The sequence below is a fragment of the Oncorhynchus tshawytscha genome, linkage group LG16, assembly GCF_018296145.1.
Source record: "Oncorhynchus tshawytscha isolate Ot180627B linkage group LG16, Otsh_v2.0, whole genome shotgun sequence".
In the NCBI taxonomy this organism is placed as follows: domain Eukaryota; kingdom Metazoa; phylum Chordata; class Actinopteri; order Salmoniformes; family Salmonidae; genus Oncorhynchus; species Oncorhynchus tshawytscha.
In genome coordinates, this window is record NC_056444.1 from 23,713,062 (window position 1) to 23,737,024 (window position 23,963).

The following is a 23,963-nucleotide window of genomic DNA, read 5'->3' on the forward strand; positions in this document are numbered from 1 at the left end:
CCTATTCCCTCAGGACAGCAACACAAAGCACAAAGACTTCAGTCTTTGAGTCAAACACACTCCTCTCCCTCCTACCACTGGATTCAATAGGAATTCAAATTTAAACATTCAAATAATACATGGTCTGTATTTTTCAGTCAGGGGTTTGAATACATACTGTGTGTGTTATTTGAGCGAAGTTCTGATATTTAGAGTGAATTCATCTTCAAAGGTTTGCTGCAAATACATCTTCTAGTTTTGCTAAACAGACAAACATGCTGGCCCTGTAATGCTTAAGCACAAACCTTCTTCCAGACCTAATCCAGCCAAATGAGGCCTGGAGGAGGTACAGTACGGGGGAGGTACAGTAGGGAGGCAAGGACTGTGAGCCATTAGGGCGGGAGACAGGGAGGCAAGGAGTCAGGGAGGCAGGAAGACAAGGAGGCAGGGAGACAGGAAGACAAGGAGGCAGGGAGACAGGAAGACAAGGAGGCAGGGAGACAAGAAGTCAGCGAGACAGGGAGGCAGGGAGACAGGGAGGCAGAGAGACAGGAAGACAAGGAATCAGGGAGACAGGCTGGCAGGGAGACAGGGAGGCAGGGAGACAAGGAGGCAGGAAGACAGGGAGGCAGGAAGAAAATTTGTCAGGGCAACAGGGTGGCAGGGAGAGAAGGAGACAGAGAGACAGAGAGTCGGGGTGTGTTTGAGACATGTCTCTATGCTCTAGGGAGTGCTGCTCACCTTTGACCTGTGCGATGACGGTGCCTGCAGCACTGAGGATGTCCACAGAGTTGAGGGTCTGGTGTTTGCTGATGACGGCCTTCAACACGCGCAGCAGCTCCCCCAGACGCTCATGGACTACCTGGTGAAGACAGTCCTGGTGCTCTGGAGGACAAACAGACACAAAGACAAGACTGTTAGAGAACCATCTCAGTAACACAATGTCTACAGTGTTTGTTCATATTCATATACTGTATAAGGCACATTTTATCTGGAGGGAAAAGACACAAAGACACAACTGTAAAGAGAACCATCTCTTCAACATGTAAGTGAGTCCCACACAATTCGTCGGGGCATGGACTCTACAAGGTGTCGAAAGCGTTCCACAGGGACGCTGGCCCATGTTGACTCCGATGCTTCCCACGGTTGTGTCAAGTTGGCTGGATGTCCTTTGGGTGTTGGACCATTCTTGATGCGCATGGGCATCTGTTTGGCATGAGAAACCCAGCAGCATTGCCTTTCTTGACACAAATTGGTGTGCCTGGCACCTACTACCATATCCTGTTCAAATGCACTTCAATCTTTGGTCTTCAATCTTCAGTCACCCTGTGAATGGCACACATACACAATCCATGTATCAATTGTCTCAAGGCTTAAAAATACACTGATTAAAGTGGATTTAACAGGTTCAATCAATAAGGGATCATAGCTTTCACCTGGATTCACCTGGTCAGTCTATCATGGAGAAAGCAGGTGTTCTTAATGTTTTGTACACTTAGTGTACAGTTAAGTGTTTACAACGTATGATAAGGACTTCTGAGTTACACATTTCAATATAAAGAGGAGACACCAGTCAAGCAATTCCACCTCGGTGTTAATTCACATTAGTCAGACATGTGGGTCTAACACTAGGTGTTAACCATTGAGAGAAAGAGGCCTTAGCAGACTCAGGTGTGACAGTAAATGTGACTACCTGATAACTAATGCATAACTAAACATGACCTGTAGTGGTCTTCCTGTAGTTAGTGTAGTATTTATCTGTAGTGTTGACACATCCATAATAAAACAGACCATTACTAATGCTTCAGTAACTACAGTGCTGCCTGGCTCTACAGATGGTAACATCAGGAGCACTTTGGTATTCAACCAGCCTGTTAATGTATACACCACATAGTTAGAGGGTGAGCTCATCAGAAAGCAGCTGAATGGGAGGACAGAAAGGACTAATCTAACAGTCTCCAGATGCTTTTACGACTCCCTTGAATCTGTGATCCACCACCGCAGGCGAGTGAGTGTGGCAGTGCCACCACTGACACAGCCTCACAGTATCCACCGAGGACTGTTTTTCCCAGAGCCCAGTGAAACTGAGAGCCACAGAGAGGGTCAGAGTCAAAACACACACACACACACTCGCAGGCCTGTCAAAGCCACATTTGTGCTGACGGTCGCCCCTGGATTACCCCGCGTATGGAAAAGGGGATCAGGGAGACTTTAGCCGTCTCCCCTTTTTTCTTTTATTCATTCCCCCTCTTTTTTTGGAGCGGGACAAAAAGGGCCGGCGGTGGAACTAATGTTTCTGGGTGGATGTGGCTGCCATCGCCATGACAATGCCAGCTGTCCTCCAACCAGGAAATACAGCCAGCTGACCAGTAGGTGACTGTCGGACTGCTTCATATGGACCAACAGTAAATGTCAACAAGCGACTGCTTCATAATAGAACCACAGGGAACAAGTTACTGTAACAACCACTAGCTACATCTAACAGCATGAAGTGACAACTTTATAAGGACTACCAGTCACAAGTCAACAACATCCACTAGCCCAACAAGTGACCTCATTATTAAGTCAAAACAACAAGTGAACCAACCCTAGATCAATGTTCTTTATTGGATGATGTCAATAAACATCAGACCAAATAAGAGAGAGAACAGAACCCTTCATTGGCTCAACGGTAACAGATTCAACAGATTCTACAAAACCAACTGATTGTATATTGTAAAACTCCCGGCAGCATCTCTGCTCTGCCAACAGTCTCTCTACAGGATGTCTGGAGTCTTCCCCAGCTCCATGGTAACCATACCTAGTTTCATGGCAACCGTCTCCATCCATCTTCTTTGGATGTCAAACTACAGCTACTTCCTGTGTCTGGAGAACCTGGTGCTTTCTCTTAATTTTGTTTCAGCCTGGCTTCTGCCATGTTTCAGCCTGGCTCCTGCTATGTTTCAGCCCTGCCATGTTTCAGCCTGGCTTCTGCTGTTTCAGCCCTGCCATATTTCAGCCTGGCTTCTGCCATGCTTCAGCCTGGTTCTTGCCATGTATCAGCCTGGCTTCTGCCATGCTACAGCCTGGTTCTTGCCATGTATCAGCCTGGCTTCTGCCATGTTTCAGCCTGGCTTCTGCCATGTTTTGGGCTCCCGAGTGGCACAGAGGCCTAAGACACTGCATCTCAGTACTAGAGCTGTCACTACAGACCCTGGTTCGTTTCCAGGCTGTATCACAACCCGGCCGTGATTGGGAATCCCATAGGACGGCGCACAATTGGCCCAGTGTCTTCCGGATTAGGGTTTGGCTGGGGTTAACCGTCATTGTAAATACGAATTTGTTCTTAACTGACTTGCCTTGTTAAATAAAGATTCAATAAAATATATGTTTGAGCCTGGCTCCTGCGAGGAAGAGCCTCGCAGTGTGCCTCTGGCCCCCATAATGCACAACACTGAGCCCCATTATCCAGCAGGCTGTAACTGCATTAGGGAGTGGATGTAAGGTGGGGGTACTTCCTAAACAGGCCTACTTTATCTCTGTCTATGGAGATTAAGATGTTGTTCTGTGTGTCTACAGGTTTAATAAAGACTATTTGGTCTGATGTGGGTATGTTGGGACAAGATCATAATGAAACAAGAATGTAATGCAAAAAGGATGTAGCTGAGTGATTCATAAAATCCCAACCTCCTACTCTGTTGGGGTGTTCCCCTCGAAGGAGCACATTCAGGAGTGCAGCTGCTCACCACAGGCTCCCTGTCTGTCTGTCTCTCTCTCTCTCTCTCTCTCTCTCTCTCTCTCCCACTCTATCACTTTTTTGTCTCCTCTCTATTTCTCTCTCTTTCTGTCTGTGTTATTTTGCTTCACAGACCTGCAGTACCGTCTTTCCCAAGCTTGCGTGTGATTGGGTCCTCACCCATTAGATTGGAAAAGACTGAAAACCCAGCCAGCACACAATGATCAGGTGTGTCCAATGATTTATATATATACTAAATGACTGACTGAACTACCATTGTGAAAGATTTTGGAAGCTATATAAATGCATTCAACAATGTCTGCGTCTTTGAAATTGCCACGTTTATTATATCACACACACCTTAATGCATACTTTTAAATGATACGATATGTACTAAATGTACCACCCAAAAAAATTTTTTTTTTTCCTTAAAGTCAATTTTTTTTTAAATGTTACTGTCCCCACTACAACAACACAACACTTAAATACATTTCATTTAATACATTTAACATTCCTTTGAAGGACTGCTTCTTCTGGGGAAGTGCCAATATGGCTAACCAGTGGCTTCAAAGCCTCTCATTTGCCAATAAATAGCATCAGCAATCAGGGGTTTATATACTGTACATCATTGGGTGGGTCAGGGTTGCCAGCCGCCCCAAACCTCCAGGTCTTTATTGGCAAGGGGTTAGATTAGACCCCTATTTAAAGACAATACACTTTGAATGACAATGCCCACACAATGGCCTGAACCGTCTGTCAACACATACAGTACATTATGGCCCATTCACATAGACACAGAGTAACAGAATCCTCCAAGGTCTGGAGGTGGTGCAGATTAAAAAGCCTGAATGCCCCATGAGACAGAGGCTCTTCCTTCTGCAGGTGCAGGATGGCGGGCGCCTCATAATGGCTGTTGCTTGGTCTTTACGTCCAGGCCATCCTGTGTGGAGCTACTAGAAGGACATTGTGTTTAGTCCACTGGCCCAAGCAGGACACAGGATGATGTACAGCGGCTGGTGGTTTAACCCTGTTCCTCCCTGTTAGAGAGGAGCACAATGGGACAGAACCCTGTTCCCACCAGGGACCCCAAGCCCTGGCAGGGACCTCCAGCTATCCACACTTCTCCCCAGCATAGCGGGTGTAGACCCCTGTCTGTTGCAGCCACAGGCCTGGGAGACTTATTTCACAATGGATGAGAGGGACAGTTTCACCATGAAAACAACCCTCACTCAGAGTACTGGGAACTGGAAGAGTCGCTTTGTTTTACTTACTGTGCAAAAGTTTTAGAGCAAAACAATTATGAGATTTGGTCAAAGGAAAAACAAATTAATAGTATGCTAGCTGCCAGGAAAGAGCATTTTTTTCACAATGCAGGAAAACCATCAGTTTGCTGAGAAGAGTCTGTTTGAGTGGGAAAAGCTTTCCTTTTGTCTCAGAGGCCATTTGCAAACAGTGGGGCCTGTCTGCTTGAGGGCCTGCCTGCCACATGAAGCATTTTTTGGAACAATAAATCACAACGCCAGGCTTTTCACTTTTCACAGGAGGAAAGAGGGAGAGGAGGAGGAGGGGTGCTGGGGTAAGGAGGGAGGGTCGGCGGGAGGAAGCCAGGTTGTTTGGTCGGTGGTGGTACCCTCCCCTGGGTTTTGTCCCAAACATGCCCCTTTAAACCCACATCCAAGCTTAGCCAGGTTATGGGAGAACAGAGAGAGACATTCCCGGGAACGCTCTGTTGGGAATAGAAGCTATAGGGATCAGTCTCCCATTCCAATGAAGAGGCCAAGGGAGCGAAAGGAGAGGGCTTGCCAGAACCACATCGCCACATTTTTACTTCATTAGCGTCATGGAAACCACTGCATTCCAGCCTGGCTGTGTCTCTTGTTAGGAAGTGGGGCGAGCGCAAGGGGTGAGGGGGGGATCCATAATAAAAACATTGTTGGATCATTCACCATCGAGATGACACCTCAATACGAAAACATTCAAAGCCCCTCCGACTCTATAGGCAGCTATCTAATGAGTTAGGCATTCAAATAGGCATTTCTTTCGCCAACAGAGGTCATGTCGCTCAAAAGGCCTGAGTGATCCTATGTATGGATCTACCATGCACTAGGCTCCACATAACAGATTCCTCAATATAATGGTGACGCAACTGAAATAGTAACTTCTCATAGACCAGGGACACCCTTGTCTTTTGAAAGAATAAAAAATATCTAATTTGATATGTTAAAATGTCCCACTCTCTTATTCATTTTTAACATTTATTTTTATTTCACTTTTATTTAACCAGGTAGGCAAGTTGAGAACAAGTTCTCATTTACAATTGCGACCTGGCCAAGATAAAGCCAAGATAAAGCAAAGCAGTTCGACACATACAACAACACACATGGAGTAAAACAAACATACAGTCAATAATACGGTAGAAAAACAAGTCTATATACAATGTGAGCAAATGAGGTGAAATAAGGGAGGTAAAAGGCCCCAAAAATTTTTTTTAAAAGGCCATGGTGGTGAAGTAAATACAATATAGGAAGTATGTGTCTGGAAAAAAATATGATGCCTTAATGCTTTCGAAAAAATACTATTTGTTCATGGAGTGACAGAAGGAAATATTATCAGCAACAAAAAACAAACAGATTTTCATGATCCTTAGCACGAATGTCATCATGTCATGATCCTCTCTTGTAACACCTACTGTAACTGTCAATGGCCTCTAATGGTTGGATCCATCCGATATGACTTGGCAAAATTCCTTTTCCTGTGACTCTAGATATGTTCAGTCATGCATGATGAAAATCATGGGAGCAACGTATTATTTATGCTTAAAAACATTTGAGAAGACAGAGGGGGCTTCACGGTACAAAGCAAGTGTGAAATCACTAAACATGTCACAACTGGGTTCAGAGGGGGCCCGATTAAACACAAGGAGCTCATAGGCTAACATAGCTTTGGGATAGTTAGCACTAGCTGGGCTAAATACGGTGCTGGGTCTGGACACCCCGTGTTAGCCATGACTAACGTCAATCACACGACCAATCTCAGTGTGGCCCATTGAGTCAACCTACAGCTGGACATTCTTGTGACTTCCCCCCTCAAATAATCAGCTAGGGCTTTGGTAGGATGGCTTTGGTAGGAGAGCTTATGTAGGAGGGCTTAGGTAGGAAGGTTGTCAAAGAAGTGCATTACCGTAATCAGTTATAGTCTACTGACAGTAGGACTTGAGAGCTTTAGAGGACTGATCGATGCTTGACTTATCATCTCCATTTTTCAAGATGGCGTCATCCCAATACTTTCGAGTGATTCTCACAGAAAAAAACAACAACATATTTTACACTTACATTATAAAATGTCTGCTAAACGTTATATGTTAGACCTACACCGAAGTGTAGCTGAGCTCATTGCCAAAAGCTGCTAAAACTCATGGTGATATAAAAGCCAAGGCTCGCTGTGTAGGACGTTCCACGGCAGTAACTCTGTGAACGTTAACTAACAGGCAGGCTCCTCCTAATAAACAAAATCAACTATTGTGTCCAAACTTTAAAGGGCAGAAAATAACAGGCCTGCTTAACTTTTAACAGACACTGTAAGCCTTTTATAAGAGGCACCCCAGCAGGTGGACCAGTCCAGCGGCCAGAGTAGTGTGAGGCAGACAAATCCTGGTTTCAAATAGTATTTGTTAATTATCTGCACTTAACTGAGCTTGCCTGGCGCAATCAAAACAACGGAATAATTCCAAAATATGACATTAGCATTGCGAAAATCCAAACCATCAATTTATATACTTAAAAGTTAGTTTAGAGACCGTATTTAACACCAAGGAAACGTTTTACGATGAAATTGTCCCCAACTCTCAACTGGTCATTGTGTCTCCTAAATTAGGAAGGCACATTCCCTCACATGACGAGGAAATGCCCAGCAGTTAAATGCTTCTGGGACACAGTTACAAAGTTACAAAGTGCAAGAATGTAAATACTCAATCCTTTGCATCTACTATATTACTTAATGATGATAGCTCCTTGAATCTGTCAAAAAATCAGAAACGATTACTGCAGGCAGGCAGCACTGCAATCACCTCACTCTTTCCCAATTTGCCAGTGGATACAGTTATAACATTAGAATTATTGACAGTGAGAATGAATGGCGCTAGTCAAGGAACAATTGAGGCCTGGAGAACACATTTGACTCTGTAAAGAATAATCTAAGCTGAAGCCCAACACAAACACATAAACAATCTATAAAGCACAACCATACAAAAAAAGGATATACTGTATATACAGTACAGTAAAAAGTTTGGACACATACTCATTCAAGGGTTTTTCTATATTTTTACTATTTTCTACATTGTAGAATATAGTGAAGACATCAAAACTATGAAACAACACATGGAATCATGTAGTAACCAAAAAAAGGTTAACAAATCAAAATATATTTTATATTTGAAATCTTAGTAGCCACCCTTTTCCTTGATGACAGCTTTGTACACTCTTGGCATTCTCTCAACCAGCTTCATGAAGTAGTCACCTGGAATGCATACCAATTAACAGGTGTGCCTTGCTAAAAGTTAATTTGTGGAATTTCTTTCCTTCTTTTGATGTGTTTGAGCCAATCAGTTGCGTTGTGACAAGGTAGGTTTGGTACACAAAAGATAGCCCTATTTGGTAAAAGACCAAGTCCATATTATGGCAAGAACAGCTCAAATAAACAAAGAGAAATGACAGTCCATCATTACTTTATGACATGAAGGTCAGGCAATCTGGAATATTTCAAGAACTTTGAAAGTTTCTTCAAGTGCATTCGCAGAAACCATCAAGCGCTATGATGAAACTCATGAGGACCGCCACAGGAAAGGAAGACCCATAGTTACCACTGCTGCAGAGGATAAGTTCATTATCAGCCTCAGAAATTGCAGCCCAAATAAATGCTTCACAGAGTTCAAGTAACAGACACATCTCAACATCAACTGTTCAGATGGGACTGCGTGAATCAGGCTTTCATGGTTGAATTGCTGCAATGAAACCAATACTAAAGGACACCAATAATAAGAAGAGACTTGCTTGGACCAAGAAACACGGGCAATGGACATTAGACATTAGACATTAGTGGAAATGTGTCCTTTGGTCTGATGAGATTTTTGGTTCCAACTGCTGTGTCTTTGTGAGAGGCAGAATAGGTGAACGGATGATCTCTGCATGTGTGGTTCCCACCGTGAAGCATGGAGGAGGAGGTGTGATGGTGTGGGGGTGCTTTGCTGGTGACACTGTCTGTGATTTATTTAGAATTCAAGGTACACTCAACCCAATTGAGGTGGTTAGGGATGAGTTGTTCCACAGGGTGAAGGAAAAGCAGACAACAAGTGTTCAGCATATATGGGAACTCCTTCAAGACTGTTGGAAAAGCATTCCAGGTGAAGCTGGTTGAGAGAATGCAAAGAGTGTGCAAAGCTGTTATCAAGGCAAAGGATGGTTACTTAGAGGAATGTAAAATCTAACATATATTTTGATTTGGTTATCACGTTTTTGGTTACTAGTATTACATGATTCCATATGTGTTATTTCATAGTTGTGATGTCCTCACTATTATTATACAATGTAGAAAATAGTAAACAAAATAAAGAAAAACCCTTGAATGAGTAGGTGTGTCCAAACTTTTGACTGGTAATGCATATACAGTGCCTTGCGAAAGTATTCAGCCCCCTTGAACTTTGCGACCTTTTGCCACATTTCAGGCTTCAAACATAAAGATATAAAACTGTATTTTTTTGTGAAGAATCAACAACAAGTGGGACACAATCATGAAGTGGAACAACATTTATTGGATATTTCAAACTTTTTTAACAGATCAAAAACTGAAAAATTGGGCGTGCAAAATTATTCAGCCCCTTTACTTTCAGTGCAGCAAACTCTCTCCAGAAGTTCAGTGAGGATCTCTGAATGATCCAATGTTGACCTAAATGACTAATGATGATAAATACAATCCACCTGTGTGTAATCAAGTCTCCGTATAAATGCACCTGCACTGTGATAGTCTCAGAGGTCCGTTAAAAGCGCAGAGAGCATCATGAAGAACAAGGAACACACCAGGCAGGTCCGAGATACTGTTATGAAGAAGTTTAAAGCCGGATTTGGATACAAAAAGATTTCCCAAGCTTTAAACATCACAAGGAGCACTGTGCAAGCGATAATATTGAAATGGAAGGAGTATCAGACCACTGCAAATCTACCAAGACCTGGCCGTCCCTCTAAACTTTCAGCTCATACAAAGAGAAGACTGATCAGAGATGCAGCCAAGAGGCCCATGATCACTCTGGATGAACTGCAGAGATCTACAGCTGAGGTGGGAGACTCTGTCCATAGGACAACAATCAGTCGTATATTGCACAAATCTGGCCTTTATGGAAGAGTGGCAAGAAGAAAGCCATTTCTTAAAGATATCCATAAAAAGTGTCATTTAAAGTTTGCCACAAGCCACCTGGGAGACACCAAACATGTGGAAGAAGGTGCTCTGGTCAGATGAAACCAAAATTGAACTTTTTGGCAACAATGCAAAACGTTATGTTTGGCGTAAAAGCAACACAGCTCATCACCCTGAACACACCATCCCCACTGTCAAACATGGTGGTGGCAGCATCATGGTTTGGGCCTGCTTTTCTTCAGCAGGGACAGGGAAGATGGTTAAAATTGATGGGAAGATGGATGGAGCCAAATACAGGACCATTCTGGAAGAAAACCTGATGGAGCCTGCAAAAGACCTGAGACTGGGACGGAGATTTGTCTTCCAACAAGACAATGATCCAAAACATAAAGCAAAATCTACAATGGAATGATTCAAAAATAAACATATCCAGGTGTTCGAATGGCCAAGTCAAAGTCCAGACCTGAATCCAATCGAGAATCTGTGGAAAGAACTGAAAACTGCTGTTCACAAATGCTCTCCATCCAACCTCACTGAGCTCGAGCTGTTTTGCAAGGAGGAATGGGAAAAATGTTTCAGTCTCTCGATGTGCAAAACTGATAGAGACATACCCCAAGCGACTTACAGCTGTAATCGCAGCAAAAGGTGGCGCTACAAAGTATTAACTTAAGGGGGCTGAATAATTTTGCACGCCCAATTTTTCAGTTTTTGATTTGTTAAAAAAGTTTGAAATATCCAATAAATGTCGTTCTACTTCATGATTGTGTCCCACTTGTTGTTGATTCTTCACAAAAAAATACAGTTTTATATCTTTATGTTTGAAGCCTGAAATGTGGCAAAAGGTCGCAAAGTTCAAGGGGGCCGAATACTTTCGCAAGGCACTGTATATTCAGTATATGTACCTACTTTCCAAATCTCTCTGATTTGGTCCTGCCGTACATACCTACACGTACGCTACGGTCACAAGACGCAGGCCTCCTAATTGTCCCTAGAATTTCTAAGCAAACAGCTGGAGGCAGGGCTTTCTCCTATAGAGCTCCATTTTTATGGAATGGTCTGCCTACCCATGTGAGAGACGCAGACTCGGTCTCAACCTTTAAGTCTTTACTGAAGACTCATCTCTTCAGTAGGTCATATGATTGAGTGTAGTCTGGCCCAGGAGTGTGAAGGTGAACGGAAAGGCTCTGGAGCAACGAACCGCCCTTGCTGTCTCTGCCTGGCCGGTTCCTCTCTTTCCACTGGGATTCTCTGCCTCTAACCCTATTACAGGGGCTGAGTCACTGGCTTACTGGTTCTCTTTCATACCGTCCCTAGGAGGGGTGCGTTACTTGAGTGGGTTGAGTCACTGATGTGATCCTCCTGTCTGGGTTGGCGCCCCCCCTTGGGTTGTGCCGTGGCGGAGATCTTTGTGGGCTATACTCAGACTTGACTCAGGATGGTAAGTTGGTGGTTGAAGATATCCCTCTAGTGGTGTGGGGGCTGTGCTTTGGCAAAGTGGGTGGGGTTATATCCTTCCTGTTGGGCCCTGTCCGGAGGTATCATCGGATGGGGCCACAGTGTCTCCTGACCCCTCCTGTCTCAGCCTCCAGTATTTATGCTGCAGTAGTTTATGTGTCGGGGGGCTAGGGTCAGTTTGTTATATCTGGAGTACTTCTCCTGTCTTATCCAGTATGCTCTCTCTAATTCTCTCTTTCTTTCTCTCTCTCTGAGGTCCTGAGCCCTAGGACCATGCCTCAGGACTACCTGGCATGATGACTCCTTGCTGTCCCCAGTCCACCTGGCCGTGCTGCTGCTCCAGTTTCAACTGTTCTGCCTGCGGCTATGGAATCCTGAACTGTTCACCGGACATGCTACCTGTCCCAGACCTGCTGTTTCAACTCTCTAGAGACAGCAGGAGTTGTAGAGATACTCTTAATGATCGGCTATGAAAAGCCAACTGACATTTACTCCTGATGTGCTGACTTGCTGCACCCTCGACAACTACTGGATTATTATTATTTGACCATGCTGGTCATTTATGAACATTTGAACATCTTGGCCATGTACTGTTATAATCTTAACCTGGCACAGCCAGAAAAGGAGTGGCCGCCCCTCAGAGCCTGGTTCCTTTCTAGGTTTTTTCCTAGGTTTTGGTCTTTCTAGGGAGTTTTTCCTAGCCACCGTGCTTCTACTGTACATCTGCATTGCTTGCTGTTTGGGGTTTTAGGCTGGGTTACTGTATAGCACCATGTGACATCGGCTGATGTAAAAAGGGCTTTATAAATACATTTGATTGACTGATTGATTGATTTCATCTTTTTTTAAACCTTTTTTGGTTTTCAGGCCCATGGGGAAGGGTTGGTATGTGGAGATGGGGGGACTGACAAGTAAGGGGAGTGCGAAGGGGTGGAAAACATGTTTGGATGGAGACATGTTGGATGAGTGGGGTTGGGGGAATGGGGTGGGAGGTTGGTATTGGAGGCTCACTTCTTCTCTTTTTCCATCCTTTAAATATCACATGTATTATTACTTTTTGCTCTGTGGTATGATCATGGGGATCAATGCTTTGTATTTGTGTACTTCAAAGAAAGATATATTCTGTTTGAGTGGCAGCCCACGGGTGGATGCGAGCAATTAAATTATATGAATTTGTGTATTGTGCCCCGCCCCTCCCAACAAGAAAATTACCAAATTAATAAAAATAAATTAAAAAGTATTTGAACCCAGGTCTGGAATGAGGCAAGGCCTTTCCCACCCTCCACTCTCCCTCCTACACTTCCTGTGGCCACGGTCAGCACAGTTCACCCCTGCACCCCGGAGTCGGACCACCGGCGGTTGGGCCACTCCACCACTCCACACCGGATTAGCGGATTACACGGCACTGTTAAAGGACAGAATATTGGCCTTCCCAGACTTCCCCTATTTTCCCCCTGTCCTGCCAGTGCCTCCCTGCTGCTTCACCTTTCAAACGCTCTTTCCCATGACTGCACACAAAGAGGAACCGTTTAAAAGAGAAACTCTTCCCCCATACACACACACAGCACCTTCCCTTCCGTCTAGGTCTGGGCTCCTTTATATTCCCCACCCGACCACTCACTCTACTCTGCAGGCCCTGCCCCAGTCACACAGGTTAGCCATTACATTAGTCATTAGCATGAGAAAACACTATGCAGAAAAAGTCAATTCACTCAATGAACTAAGGAAGGCTGGGAATTTGAGGTCAGTGGCTTTTTGTGTCATTGACAGAGAATATTTTGCATGGCATGTTGAGATGACATGATGGAATGGTGAAGTGTGTTTAGCCAACCTAATAAGCTGTCTAGCTGCCTGGCAGTTGATTCTCTGAAACAACTCGCTGGCCCAGGTCCATTAGAGCTCTGAGCCCTTTCCTTAGCCATTCACTGTCCACAGATCTGACAGGACGTTTCGATAGGTAAAAGTAACATGATGATCTTACACCAAGCCACGTAAAGCGAACGTGGAGCTAACATGAAGCTAACGTGAAGCTAACCTAAAGCTAACATGAAGCTAACGTGAAGCTAACATCACGTTGCATTGACATAAACAGCTCTTTTCAACTTTATGAAGAAACAGGCAAATTAAACTACCTCAATGTTATTGGAATTCCCTACGTAAACTCATTACATACAGCTATCTGCTGAAAATGTTGGTATATAATAACAGAAAACACATTCTGAAATCAAAACTCCTGTGAGTGATAGATATTGGCTCCAGATTAAAGCTATCTATCGTGGGGTTTTTTAAACTACTAAGTCCAAGAGTGAATGAATTCTCATGAAAATATTCCCAAAATCTCCTTCTTCCAGCCAACAACTATGTTTACCCTTGGAGATCCCTCTATCCCTTTCCCTGGTCCTTTGCATATCAATGAACTGCTTAGCGTGGAGTCAAGAATTAGCTTTTCCTCCTTTTCATTTCTGCACTGAGCTGCCTGTCTGTCACACCGAGGGAAGACAGTCAACCTTTTTCTCCTGATCCCCCCCAACTCCTGTTTGTGAGCCACTCTGAAGCCTGGCATTCCAACTATGCTTTATTTAAGAGAGACTGAAAATCCCCCACAGTGCAACCTCTCGCTGGCGGCCAAGATCGGCTAGTATTAGCCAGACAGCTGAGACTGAGACTAGCGGCCCACTCAGCGCTGCAGCCCTGTTTAGCATGGACTGGGTAGCTCCATCAGCCCAGGAAGTTGGAGGGTTTACAGGCCTCAAAATGGCCGAACTGAACAGGCTCTTCAGCACACCTGTCAGTAGGTAGAATGGAAGCAAAATTTAACCTATCATCAAGGACAAGAGGACATTGTTTAGCTTCGCTAGCATCCTAATCCTGCATGAATGGCGTTCGAACGGAAGATTTGAGGGACGATCTCTCACTCTCTGTGTCTGCATCCCAAATGGTACCCCTTTCCCTACATAGTGCACTACATTTTACCAGGGCGAATAGGGCTTTGGCCAAAAGTAGTGCACTATATAAGGAATAATGTGCCCTTTGGAACGCAGACAATATTGCGTGGAGAGAGAAGTCTCTAGACTGAATTAGTGCACATACTTGGGCAGGGCCTGTGGACAAATTAATTTGTCCTCCAAAACATGTGTCACGTCCTGACCTTAGTTCCTTTTTTATGTCTCTATTTTAGTTTGGTCAGGGCGTGAGTTGGGGTGGGCATTCTATGTTTGTTCTGTGTGTTATAGTTCTATGTGTTTGGCCTGTTATGGTTCCCAATCAGAGGCTGTCAATCGTTGTCTCTGATTGAGAACCATACTTAGGTAGCTTGTTCCCACCTGGTGTTTGTGGGCAGTTGTTTTTTGTGTCTGTGTTTTCACCATACAGAACTGTTTCGATTTTCATTTCTTTCCCTCACTTTGTTATTTTGTATTTTTCATGTTCTGATATAATAAATGTATCATGGACACTTACAACGCTGCATTTTGGTCCGATTCTTCCTACTCCTCATCAGACGAAGAAGAAGTTCGTTACAACATGAAAGAAAAATGATTTCTCAAATAAAATAATCTTATTACGCAGAGATGTAATTAACTGTTTCAAAGGAATCTTTGATTCCCCTCCAGGCACCTGTAATGGTATTCGTTTTGGAAAAACAACAGTGTTTGCGTTGCGAGTTCAAAGCACCCGTTGTCCAACTCAATATCGTCATTGTAGGGTGAATGATTGGAGCAGACAGGATCAATGGTAACAACATGTCCATGGCTTTTCTATTTGGGCTTGTCTCTCTCTCTGGGCTGGGTGGAGGAGGGAAGATGGTAATTATAACATGTGTCAGCCTCACTAGAAGGACCAGGGGAACATCTTCATGCCAAAAGGCCGCTTGCGAAATTCAAAGAGGCCCAAGAACCCGTCTCCATTCACCGTCCATTATGAATTATGTAAATGTAGTGCTCCCTGTGCAGATTCTGTCACAACAATGGCTCCTGGGAGAACACTTGATGTTTGCTCCAGGGAAGTATTGTTCCCCTCCAGAAGAGGAGGTTCAGACAGGAGATGGGTTTATTGTTAAAAGTTGGGCCCTAAGCTTTGGCGGTTCCCTCGCTCTATCCCCTCTCGTGTACCCCCTCCTTCCCCTCCTCCCTCCTTTCTACTAAAACCAAGTCTCATTTGTTTTTTTGGGGAGGGAGGGATCTTGGTACGATGCTGCACGGTTCGTCCCAGCCACGCTTCACGCTCAGTCTGTTCACGTTTTGTTTAGGTCGACATCAAACAAGGCTCCCCCTTGTTTCACGTAACTGCAACACAGAGTGGTTTAGCATAATTGAGTATGATGGGTAAAGACAGCTCCCAGTTCTCTCACCAGTCTCTCCAGTCTTCAGATCTGCCTGACAATAACCAGTTATGAGTTCTGCACAGCATGCGTCCTCTCTCATGCAAGCGTGCCCTGAAGGTTCAGGCCCATAGAGGCTAAACAAGGCCAATTAATCGGAGCAAACATATCAGGACTTGAGCACAAAGTTAAGATGGATCCTGACACACAATGTGCTGTATGCAGTAAAACACTAACATCAGTAACAATAACAGACAAACAACATACCACTCAATTATAGAACAGCTAGCCACTGTTTGTATTCAGAGCTAAATATCGAATCTGCATTTGGGGAAACAGCTCCACTGTTTACCCCAGAGCCTTTGTTATAGTTTTTGTTTTGTTGACGCATGCAAAGATGTCAGAGGGAAAAAAAATGTCTTTGTTGTTTGCAGTAACTTCTCTAGTATTGGAACATTCCAAATGGATGTGGAATTTTCACCATTAAGGATTCTAGCTTTAAGGCAAAGATTAGCCCTTCCCAGCTCCTGCTATGCTTGTTGGTACATAGTGCAGGATGTCACAATAATTATGGCTGGTCCTAGACAACTTTAATCCAACATTGTGCTGGGAGTGGTAGATTCGAGGGGTGTCTTAATCTAATCCAATGGATACATTTTCAATCTTGGTTTCAAATCCTTAATCCAAGATTGGAGACAAGCAGGAGGTCATAGGTGGATTGAAGGGAGGGGGTCTGTTGAATGTAATCTAACAGTCAAATTGGCCATCCTTGGTTTCAGTGACAAAATGTATGATTACATAAATAGATGTTATACTGTCCTTTTCAATACTTAATAGCTATGAATATGAAGCTATAATGTTCAATGAATTGCTAATGTTAAGCAGGATAAATAAGGGACTGTGTTGCAAATACACCAATTCCTATTTAAAACTACAATCAGCAATCAACAATAACAAAGTGCTTCCCTGCCCCTGTTTCGGGAAAAAGCTTAGGGATGTGGCTGGAGAAATTAATCACACTTAAATTCATAGACAGAGCTATGGATGCAAGGACTGGCCATCCATGATATCAACATTATTGTTTTAATCATGTTATGAGGCTACATAGTAGTGTACGTTTACGAGTAAAACTAGCTTATATTTTGGGATCTAATGCGGTATGACAATTGAACTAAAGCTCACGGGTCATTTCTAAGTTATATTCTCTAAGAATAAATGGGTAAATATCATTCATTAATAGGTCAGAAATGGACGTAGCAACTGCTGATTGCCCCTCTAAGGTTGTTTTGAGGTGTTGATTTCAAAGGCATGTTCTGGATCTATTCCCACCCTCTTCAACTGTAGTACTGTGATGGGTAACAGTCAACAAGTGAGTAAATGTTTGGCCAGGTAGGTTGATATCCTGCTATCCTCCAGGTCATTCTATTGAAGGCTACAGGAGACATGGCTACAAGGCTCACCTTGTTGGGACAAAAACAATGACGTTTACCAGACCACCTCACGTTCGTCGTGGTGTGTGAGGTCAACTGTGGTGAGAGAGTAAATAATGCTCGCTAGTGTTCTCAAGTGTCGAGGCTCAAGTACGATCAACCAAACAAACAAGCAAACTAAAGAAAAAGGTTCAACTTTGGGCATTGACAGCATTTCTCTGACTGAATATTCAATTAAGGCTGACAATAGCTTATCAATAGGTACTTACAAAAAAAACGATACATAAATCTTTCCTCGCAAACCTGATCTGAACAGTACTGTACTACCTAATGACAATGGGAAAACACATGTTGAAACATCAGACCAGTCTAGTACTGTATAATGTTATGTCAGCAGAAACTCACAGCCGGTTCTCACACATCACTCCTTCCATGACTAAACAGACAGATACGTCTGCATTGTGTTTGATCCTCCCACACCGCGTCTCACAGGCACGATGGCTGTATCCAATAGGCACGGTGTCCAACAGGTACGGTGGCTGTATCCACAGGCACGGTGGCTGTATCCAAACACTATTATGCACTTCTATCTGGGCAAAAGTTGGGCAATATATGGTGTCTCACAAACGCCACCATGTTGGAGCCCACACACACCAGCCAGCCAGCATGTGGTGAAGGGCCTCATTCTCTTACTCAGATGGACCCCCTTCCTGGAACAAATTCACCCAGGCCTTACCAGCACCCATAACCATAAATCTACTCACTGAGAGGAACAGAGGCAGAGAGGGGGAGAAAGATGGAGGGGTAGAGAAAGTGAGCGAGAGAGAGAGAGAGAAACAAGAGAGAGAGCAAGAGAGAGGTGAAGGAAGAGAGAGAGAGGAAGGGAGAAAGAGAGAGAGAGGAAGGGAGAAAGAGAGAGAGAGGGGAAGGGAGAAGGAGAAAGGTGAAGGGAGAAAGAGAGAAAGAGGGGAAGGGAGAAAGAGAGAGAGAGAGAGGTTAAGGGAGAAGGAGAGAAAGAGGGGAAGGGAGAAAGAGAGAGAGAGGTTAAGGGAGAAAGAGAGAGAGAGGGGAAGGGAGAAATAGAGAGAGAGAGAGGTTAAGGGAGAAAGAGAGAGAGAGAGAGGTTAAGGGAGAAAGAGAGGACGGGGGAACACAAAAACACCCTACAAATCTTCACTCTGAGTGTGGTAGGCCATTAAAGTCTACAAACCAGCACAGAGCAGCCAGAGGATGGCCACCCGCAGCCTGCACGCGCTCACACCGCACAGGGTGCCTCCTTCTGCTGCTTCTTCTACAGGCAGACTTTGCCCCTGTTCCTCCGCTCCCTCTGTTAACTCTATTTCAATCCACGTTTTCCCTCCGTGGAGGGATAAAAAATTCCAGCCATATGTCACCTCATCCCACACTTCAATCCCCTACTGAGAAGTTAATCTGCAGAACCACCTCTCGCATGGTCGTTATACGTGATGAGGTCAATGCCCTGCTGGTTTATACAAGACCAGAACAACAACAAAAAAACAATTAAGCTAATGTAAGAAATCCTTTCAATCAGCTTATTAGCCATTTAGTGGAGTGTAGATCAATCAAATGTATTTATAAAGCCCTTTTTACAACAGCCAATGTCACAAAGTGCTATACAGAAACCCAGCCTAAAACCCCAAACACCAAGCAATGCAGATGTAGAAGGCTATGCTTCAAAAGAAGCCTGTAAAATCACTCAGAAACAACATTTACTGACTTTCTCGTGTTCTGGTCTGTGGTTCAAACGTGTGGTACATGCAGATATATTGTCTAACGGAGTGTCGTAACTGATGAAGTCAAGGCAAACCATTCTGGACTAGGCTAGGTGAATTTACCGTGGCTTAAAATACGGATCCGCTCTCAGCGGCCATAAAAGGAGTTTTTAAAAATAAAGAATCAGCTGGAGATGCTTTACAGTGGATCTCAGACCCAACAGGGAAATCTCTAAACAGTGCCTCGCTCGCTACATCCATTCACACAGTCTGGAACCGCCAGTGACCAGACCATCAGGGGGATCATTTTAGGTTGGGATTTCACAAGGGGTGATTTTGACCACAAATCACTGAAAAGCATTTTGGGTTTTCTCAAAGGACCCACGGCAGAGACACTTTCCCACAAAGCTTTGGTATCGTGAAGGAGGGCTGCAAAAAAAAGGAAAAAAAAGAAAAGAGATCTATTTTTCCTTCCTGCTGTACATTTTTACATTGAAACCAAAGAACAAAAGCCTGATAGAAAATGAACTTGTTTTTGAAAGTTGCTAGTTGAAGCCACAGGAAATCATTCCTACAGTTCCTCTAGTCAAGGATTTTCACATGGGAGAAGAGTACAAATAGTAATTCCCAAAACCTTTCTGGAACGCTGCCATGAATTACTCCCATAGACAACACCAGACATATTAGACAGAGATTCTTGCTATGGACAGGTGTTCTCAACATCTACCTGTTAGACATCCAATCACACTGTGAGAAAATCATGTGCAGGAACAACTCACCCTTATCAGTAGCACTAAGTAGTGAAGTCGTCTAGTAACAAATGAGTCACACACAAATGTGTTCTAAACATGAGGGGGTGAGTCACACAGACGGGAGACTTGAAAAGGAGAAAGTGTTGAAATAGAAGTCTGACCGCAGCTGTGGTTGTGGACATAGTCCAGAGAAAATGTCACATTAATGTTAAACACACACACACGCACGCGCACGCACACACACACACACACACACACACACACACACACACACACACACACACACACACACACACACACACACACACACACACACACACACACACACACACACACACACACACACACACACACACACACACACACACACGTAAACACATAGGGCAGTAAGTCACAAGGGATACACTGTTTAAATCCATCAATTAAAAGTGTGGATATTGTGACACAACTGGCGATAGCGAAATCCACCATGAAAAAGTGTAATCATATGCTGAGATATGTGAAGTATGTAAAGCTATAACAGGACTGGATCTTATAAAGTACAATACAACTGTTTATGATCTTTTCTTATCTGGTCTTATCTTTTATCATGCGTTTATTATATCAGTCATTTCTGGGATTACTGAGATAAAACATAGACACTTCAGCCAGTGAGGATGTACATACTAGACTACATTGAATCTTAGGATGAAAATCAAAGGGCTTTTCACCCTGCCTTTGAATAGCAAATACATGACCAAACTCTACTTCTAAACCCCACTGCTCTTTACAGTGTCTACCCCTCAAAACATTCTGCAACGGGGGGCAGAAAATCACATTTAGCTGATCAGAGGGACCGGGACCCCCATCTCTAAGGCATGTTGTGGTACAGCTTCGGGTAGTGGAGGTCTTTAATCCCTCTCCATGGACTCTGTCTGCTCTGTGCCCCACAATGTGTGTGGAGTGTCTGTGGAGGGTCTCCTCTTACACACACACTTACACACACACACACACACACACACACACACACACACACACACACACACACACACACACACACACACACACACACACACACACACACACACACACACACACAAATACACACATACACTCTCAGAACCCCTATGTGCTCATTGCTCAAAGGCATTCCCTGTCCAATGTAAGAATGATTAATTTACTTTTCCTCTCAAATGAAATGGAGGGTCAAATTAAACTTCAATGGAACAGCAGAACCTCACAGTAAATCTTGAAAGCACTCGAAACAAGAGCAATAATTGATTTGGTGCTTTTATCTTTTATGTCGTCTGAATTGGGAAGCTCACTGTTGGCCCGGAACCTCTCAGTTTGAGGTCAGAGAGAGATTTAAAATTAACGAGAAGAAAATTAAACTCATGGAAAGAGCTTGGTTGGCTAAAGTACAGACCAATCAAGTCAACCATCCAGCAGGACGAAACAGGCCTAATGCAAATATAGTGTGACAAAGTCTGGTTCTAATTTACATTTTTACATTTACATTTTTTGTACATTTAGCAGGTGCGCTTATCCAGAGCAACTTACAGTAGTGAGTGCATATATTTTCATCTTTTTTTTCAACATTTTCCATAATTCACAATGTTTTAAAGAGACAGGTCCACGATGTTATTCCAGGATATTGTAAATCTCAAAACGAAGGGAAATAAACTTTTTATCTCTAATTCCACCATTCATTTATGACGACAGGAACCATTTTAAATGGGGAGTAAAGCAACTGTCAGCCATATGGACACCAGTGACAGCATCGGCTCCTATAGAGGTTAACACCACCCTCCATTGACCCCCCCCAACCCACTCCCTCATCTCATCACAACAGCCCCCATCATTGGCCAAAAAACATTTATAGATATCAACGGTTCAAAGCACTACCATTTGGCAAAGAACACACTTCACAAAATGACTTCACAAAGAAAATCACTATTTTCATTTTCTAAGTTTACACTTCAGATGTCTTGTTTTTTTTAACAAAGTGTCCACACATTTAGCAACTGTTGATCTAAGGCACTGAAGCAACAAGTGAGCATTTGTTCTGCTGGAATGCAGGGTATGCAGAGAGAGAGAGACAGAGAGAGAGAGAGAGAGAGAGAGAGAGAGAGAGAGAGAGAGAGAGAGAGAGAGAGAGAGAGAAAAGGAGAGAGAGAGAAGGGGAGAGAGAGAGAGAAAGAAAGGGAGAGAGAGAGAGGGAGGGAGAGAGAGAGAGGGAGAGAGAGAGAGAAGGGAGAGAGAGAGAGAGAGAAGGGGGAGAGAGAGAGAGAGAGGGGGAGAGAGAGAGAGAGAGAAGGGGAGAGGGGGAGAGATAGAAGGGGAGAGAGAGAGAGAGAGAGAGAGAGGAGGGAGAGAGAGAGAGAGAGAGAAGGGGAGAGGGAGAGAGATAGAAGGGGAGAGAGAGAGAGAGAAGGGAGAGAGAGAGAGAGAGGGAGAGAGAGAGAGAGAGAGAGAGAGAGAGAGAGAGAGAGAGAGAGAGGGTGGATAAAACTAGCCTATAACAGAGAGGTTTTTTTCCCAGAAGTTTTTTTTTCCCACCCCTATCAAAATGATTAGCTGTGCCTATAGCAATGGCCAACATGGTACAGGTCAATATTGATACAGCAGTTAAAGATACACTCAGGATCTCCACCAATAGTTTTCACTGGGGAGAGACGGGGAAAGGTAGCTGCCGGACTGAGAGGCCGGAGCTAAGAAAGAGGGGGGGGGGAGAACAAAGGATTCTTAAGAGTATGAACAGTGAACATAAAATAAATGTTAGGAAAGATACTGTATGTGACGTGAGAAGAGACAGAGACACAACTTACATGTGTTTTGCACAAAATACCATGAACTTCAGAGTACCATGAGGCAGATGCTAAATTCAGCACACAAAATAATGCCGTTCAAAAGAGCAAATTGGTTGCATCAATTAAGAATGTTTTCTGTTCAAAAGACCTACCTGTATCTAAGTGTGAGTGAATCTTAAGATAATACCAGTTAGACTAAATTCCCTTTACATTCTAAGACACTACCACAACTACCACTGTGTGCAGATCAGAGCTTGCCTGTAGCTGACATGTGTCTGATTGAAGAGCCAGTTGGTCAGCGTTTAAACTCAGACAGATAGACACTGGTGGTCAAGGCGTCTGAAAGCAGCCCAAACCCAGACTAACAGACTGTCCTGTCTGCCCTCTCAGAGTGTTGCTGAAAGCCTGGGTCACACCCCTGACAGGAGAGGCTTCACATAGAGCTTGGAGTTTCTTCCAGTGGTCAGAAAAAACTCCTGGCCCTACCCATACAGACATACATATACACTGCCTCAGTACGCCAGGAGGGTCACGTCTTGGACCAAGCCTCCACACCGACATAGTGGTCTGTTAGCCTCAACACTGTACATCTATACAGATGCCATATCTCAGGGTTCCCCAACTGGTGGACCGCAGGCCAAATTTGGTCTGCAAGTGGTTTTAATTTGTCCCCACAAAAAATGTTGGACGTAAAAACTCCAGGAAATCAGCTCCAAGTGATTTAAATGTATGAAATGTGTTCCCAAGTATTCTCACGCACAACACGTGCTTGTGTACAAATCTTAGCAAGGTTTGAAATGATATGTTTTCGTCCAACATTATATCTGTTTGGGCTTCTTGCGGTCAATATGCAGTCTACAAATGATTTGTAATTATGTTCTGGCGCCCGGACCATCTACTTAAGAAAAACATTGGCCTGCGGCTGAATCTAGCAAATGATTCCTGCCAAATTTTAATTTCATCAGAAAAATGTTTACTTGTAGCATATACAATATTTAAAAAGGCTTCTAAAGTTTGCAATTTACACTTAATAATGACAGATTTTCCCTAATGAAAAATGTATCAACTCCTACAAAAAATGCACATGAATTATGATCCACAACCATTCCCATTTCCTGTTGCTGCATAATTATATTTTCCTACTGTGTGACCCTAACTCAAATTAAGATACGGCATCTGTACATGACATGAGTTACACAACATTCTGAACAAGCTAACCTCAAACGGACACAGGATACTCATCAACATATAGAACACATTCACTGTATGTTCATACATTTCTTCGTAAGGGGGAACACATTTCCCATAGCGCCCTGCTCTCTTCAGCTTGATCAAGTCATTTTCCCGTTGGTGTTGTTTTTCTTTCTTAAATGGCTGACACACAGAA

General features: G+C 43.7%; 1 protein-coding gene across 2 annotated transcripts in view; it reads right to left on the reverse strand.

Annotated features, from left to right (window-relative positions):
* The window catches only part of arhgap29a (Rho GTPase activating protein 29a), a 68,459-nt gene that overhangs the window by 33,956 nt on the left and 10,540 nt on the right, over positions 1-23,963 (reverse strand). For both annotated transcript variants that reach the window (XM_042299006.1, XM_042299005.1), the window contains exon 3: positions 721-864. In XM_042299006.1, the coding sequence (XP_042154940.1) occupies positions 721-864 (144 nt within the window). The remainder of the gene's footprint in view (positions 1-720; positions 865-23,963) is intronic.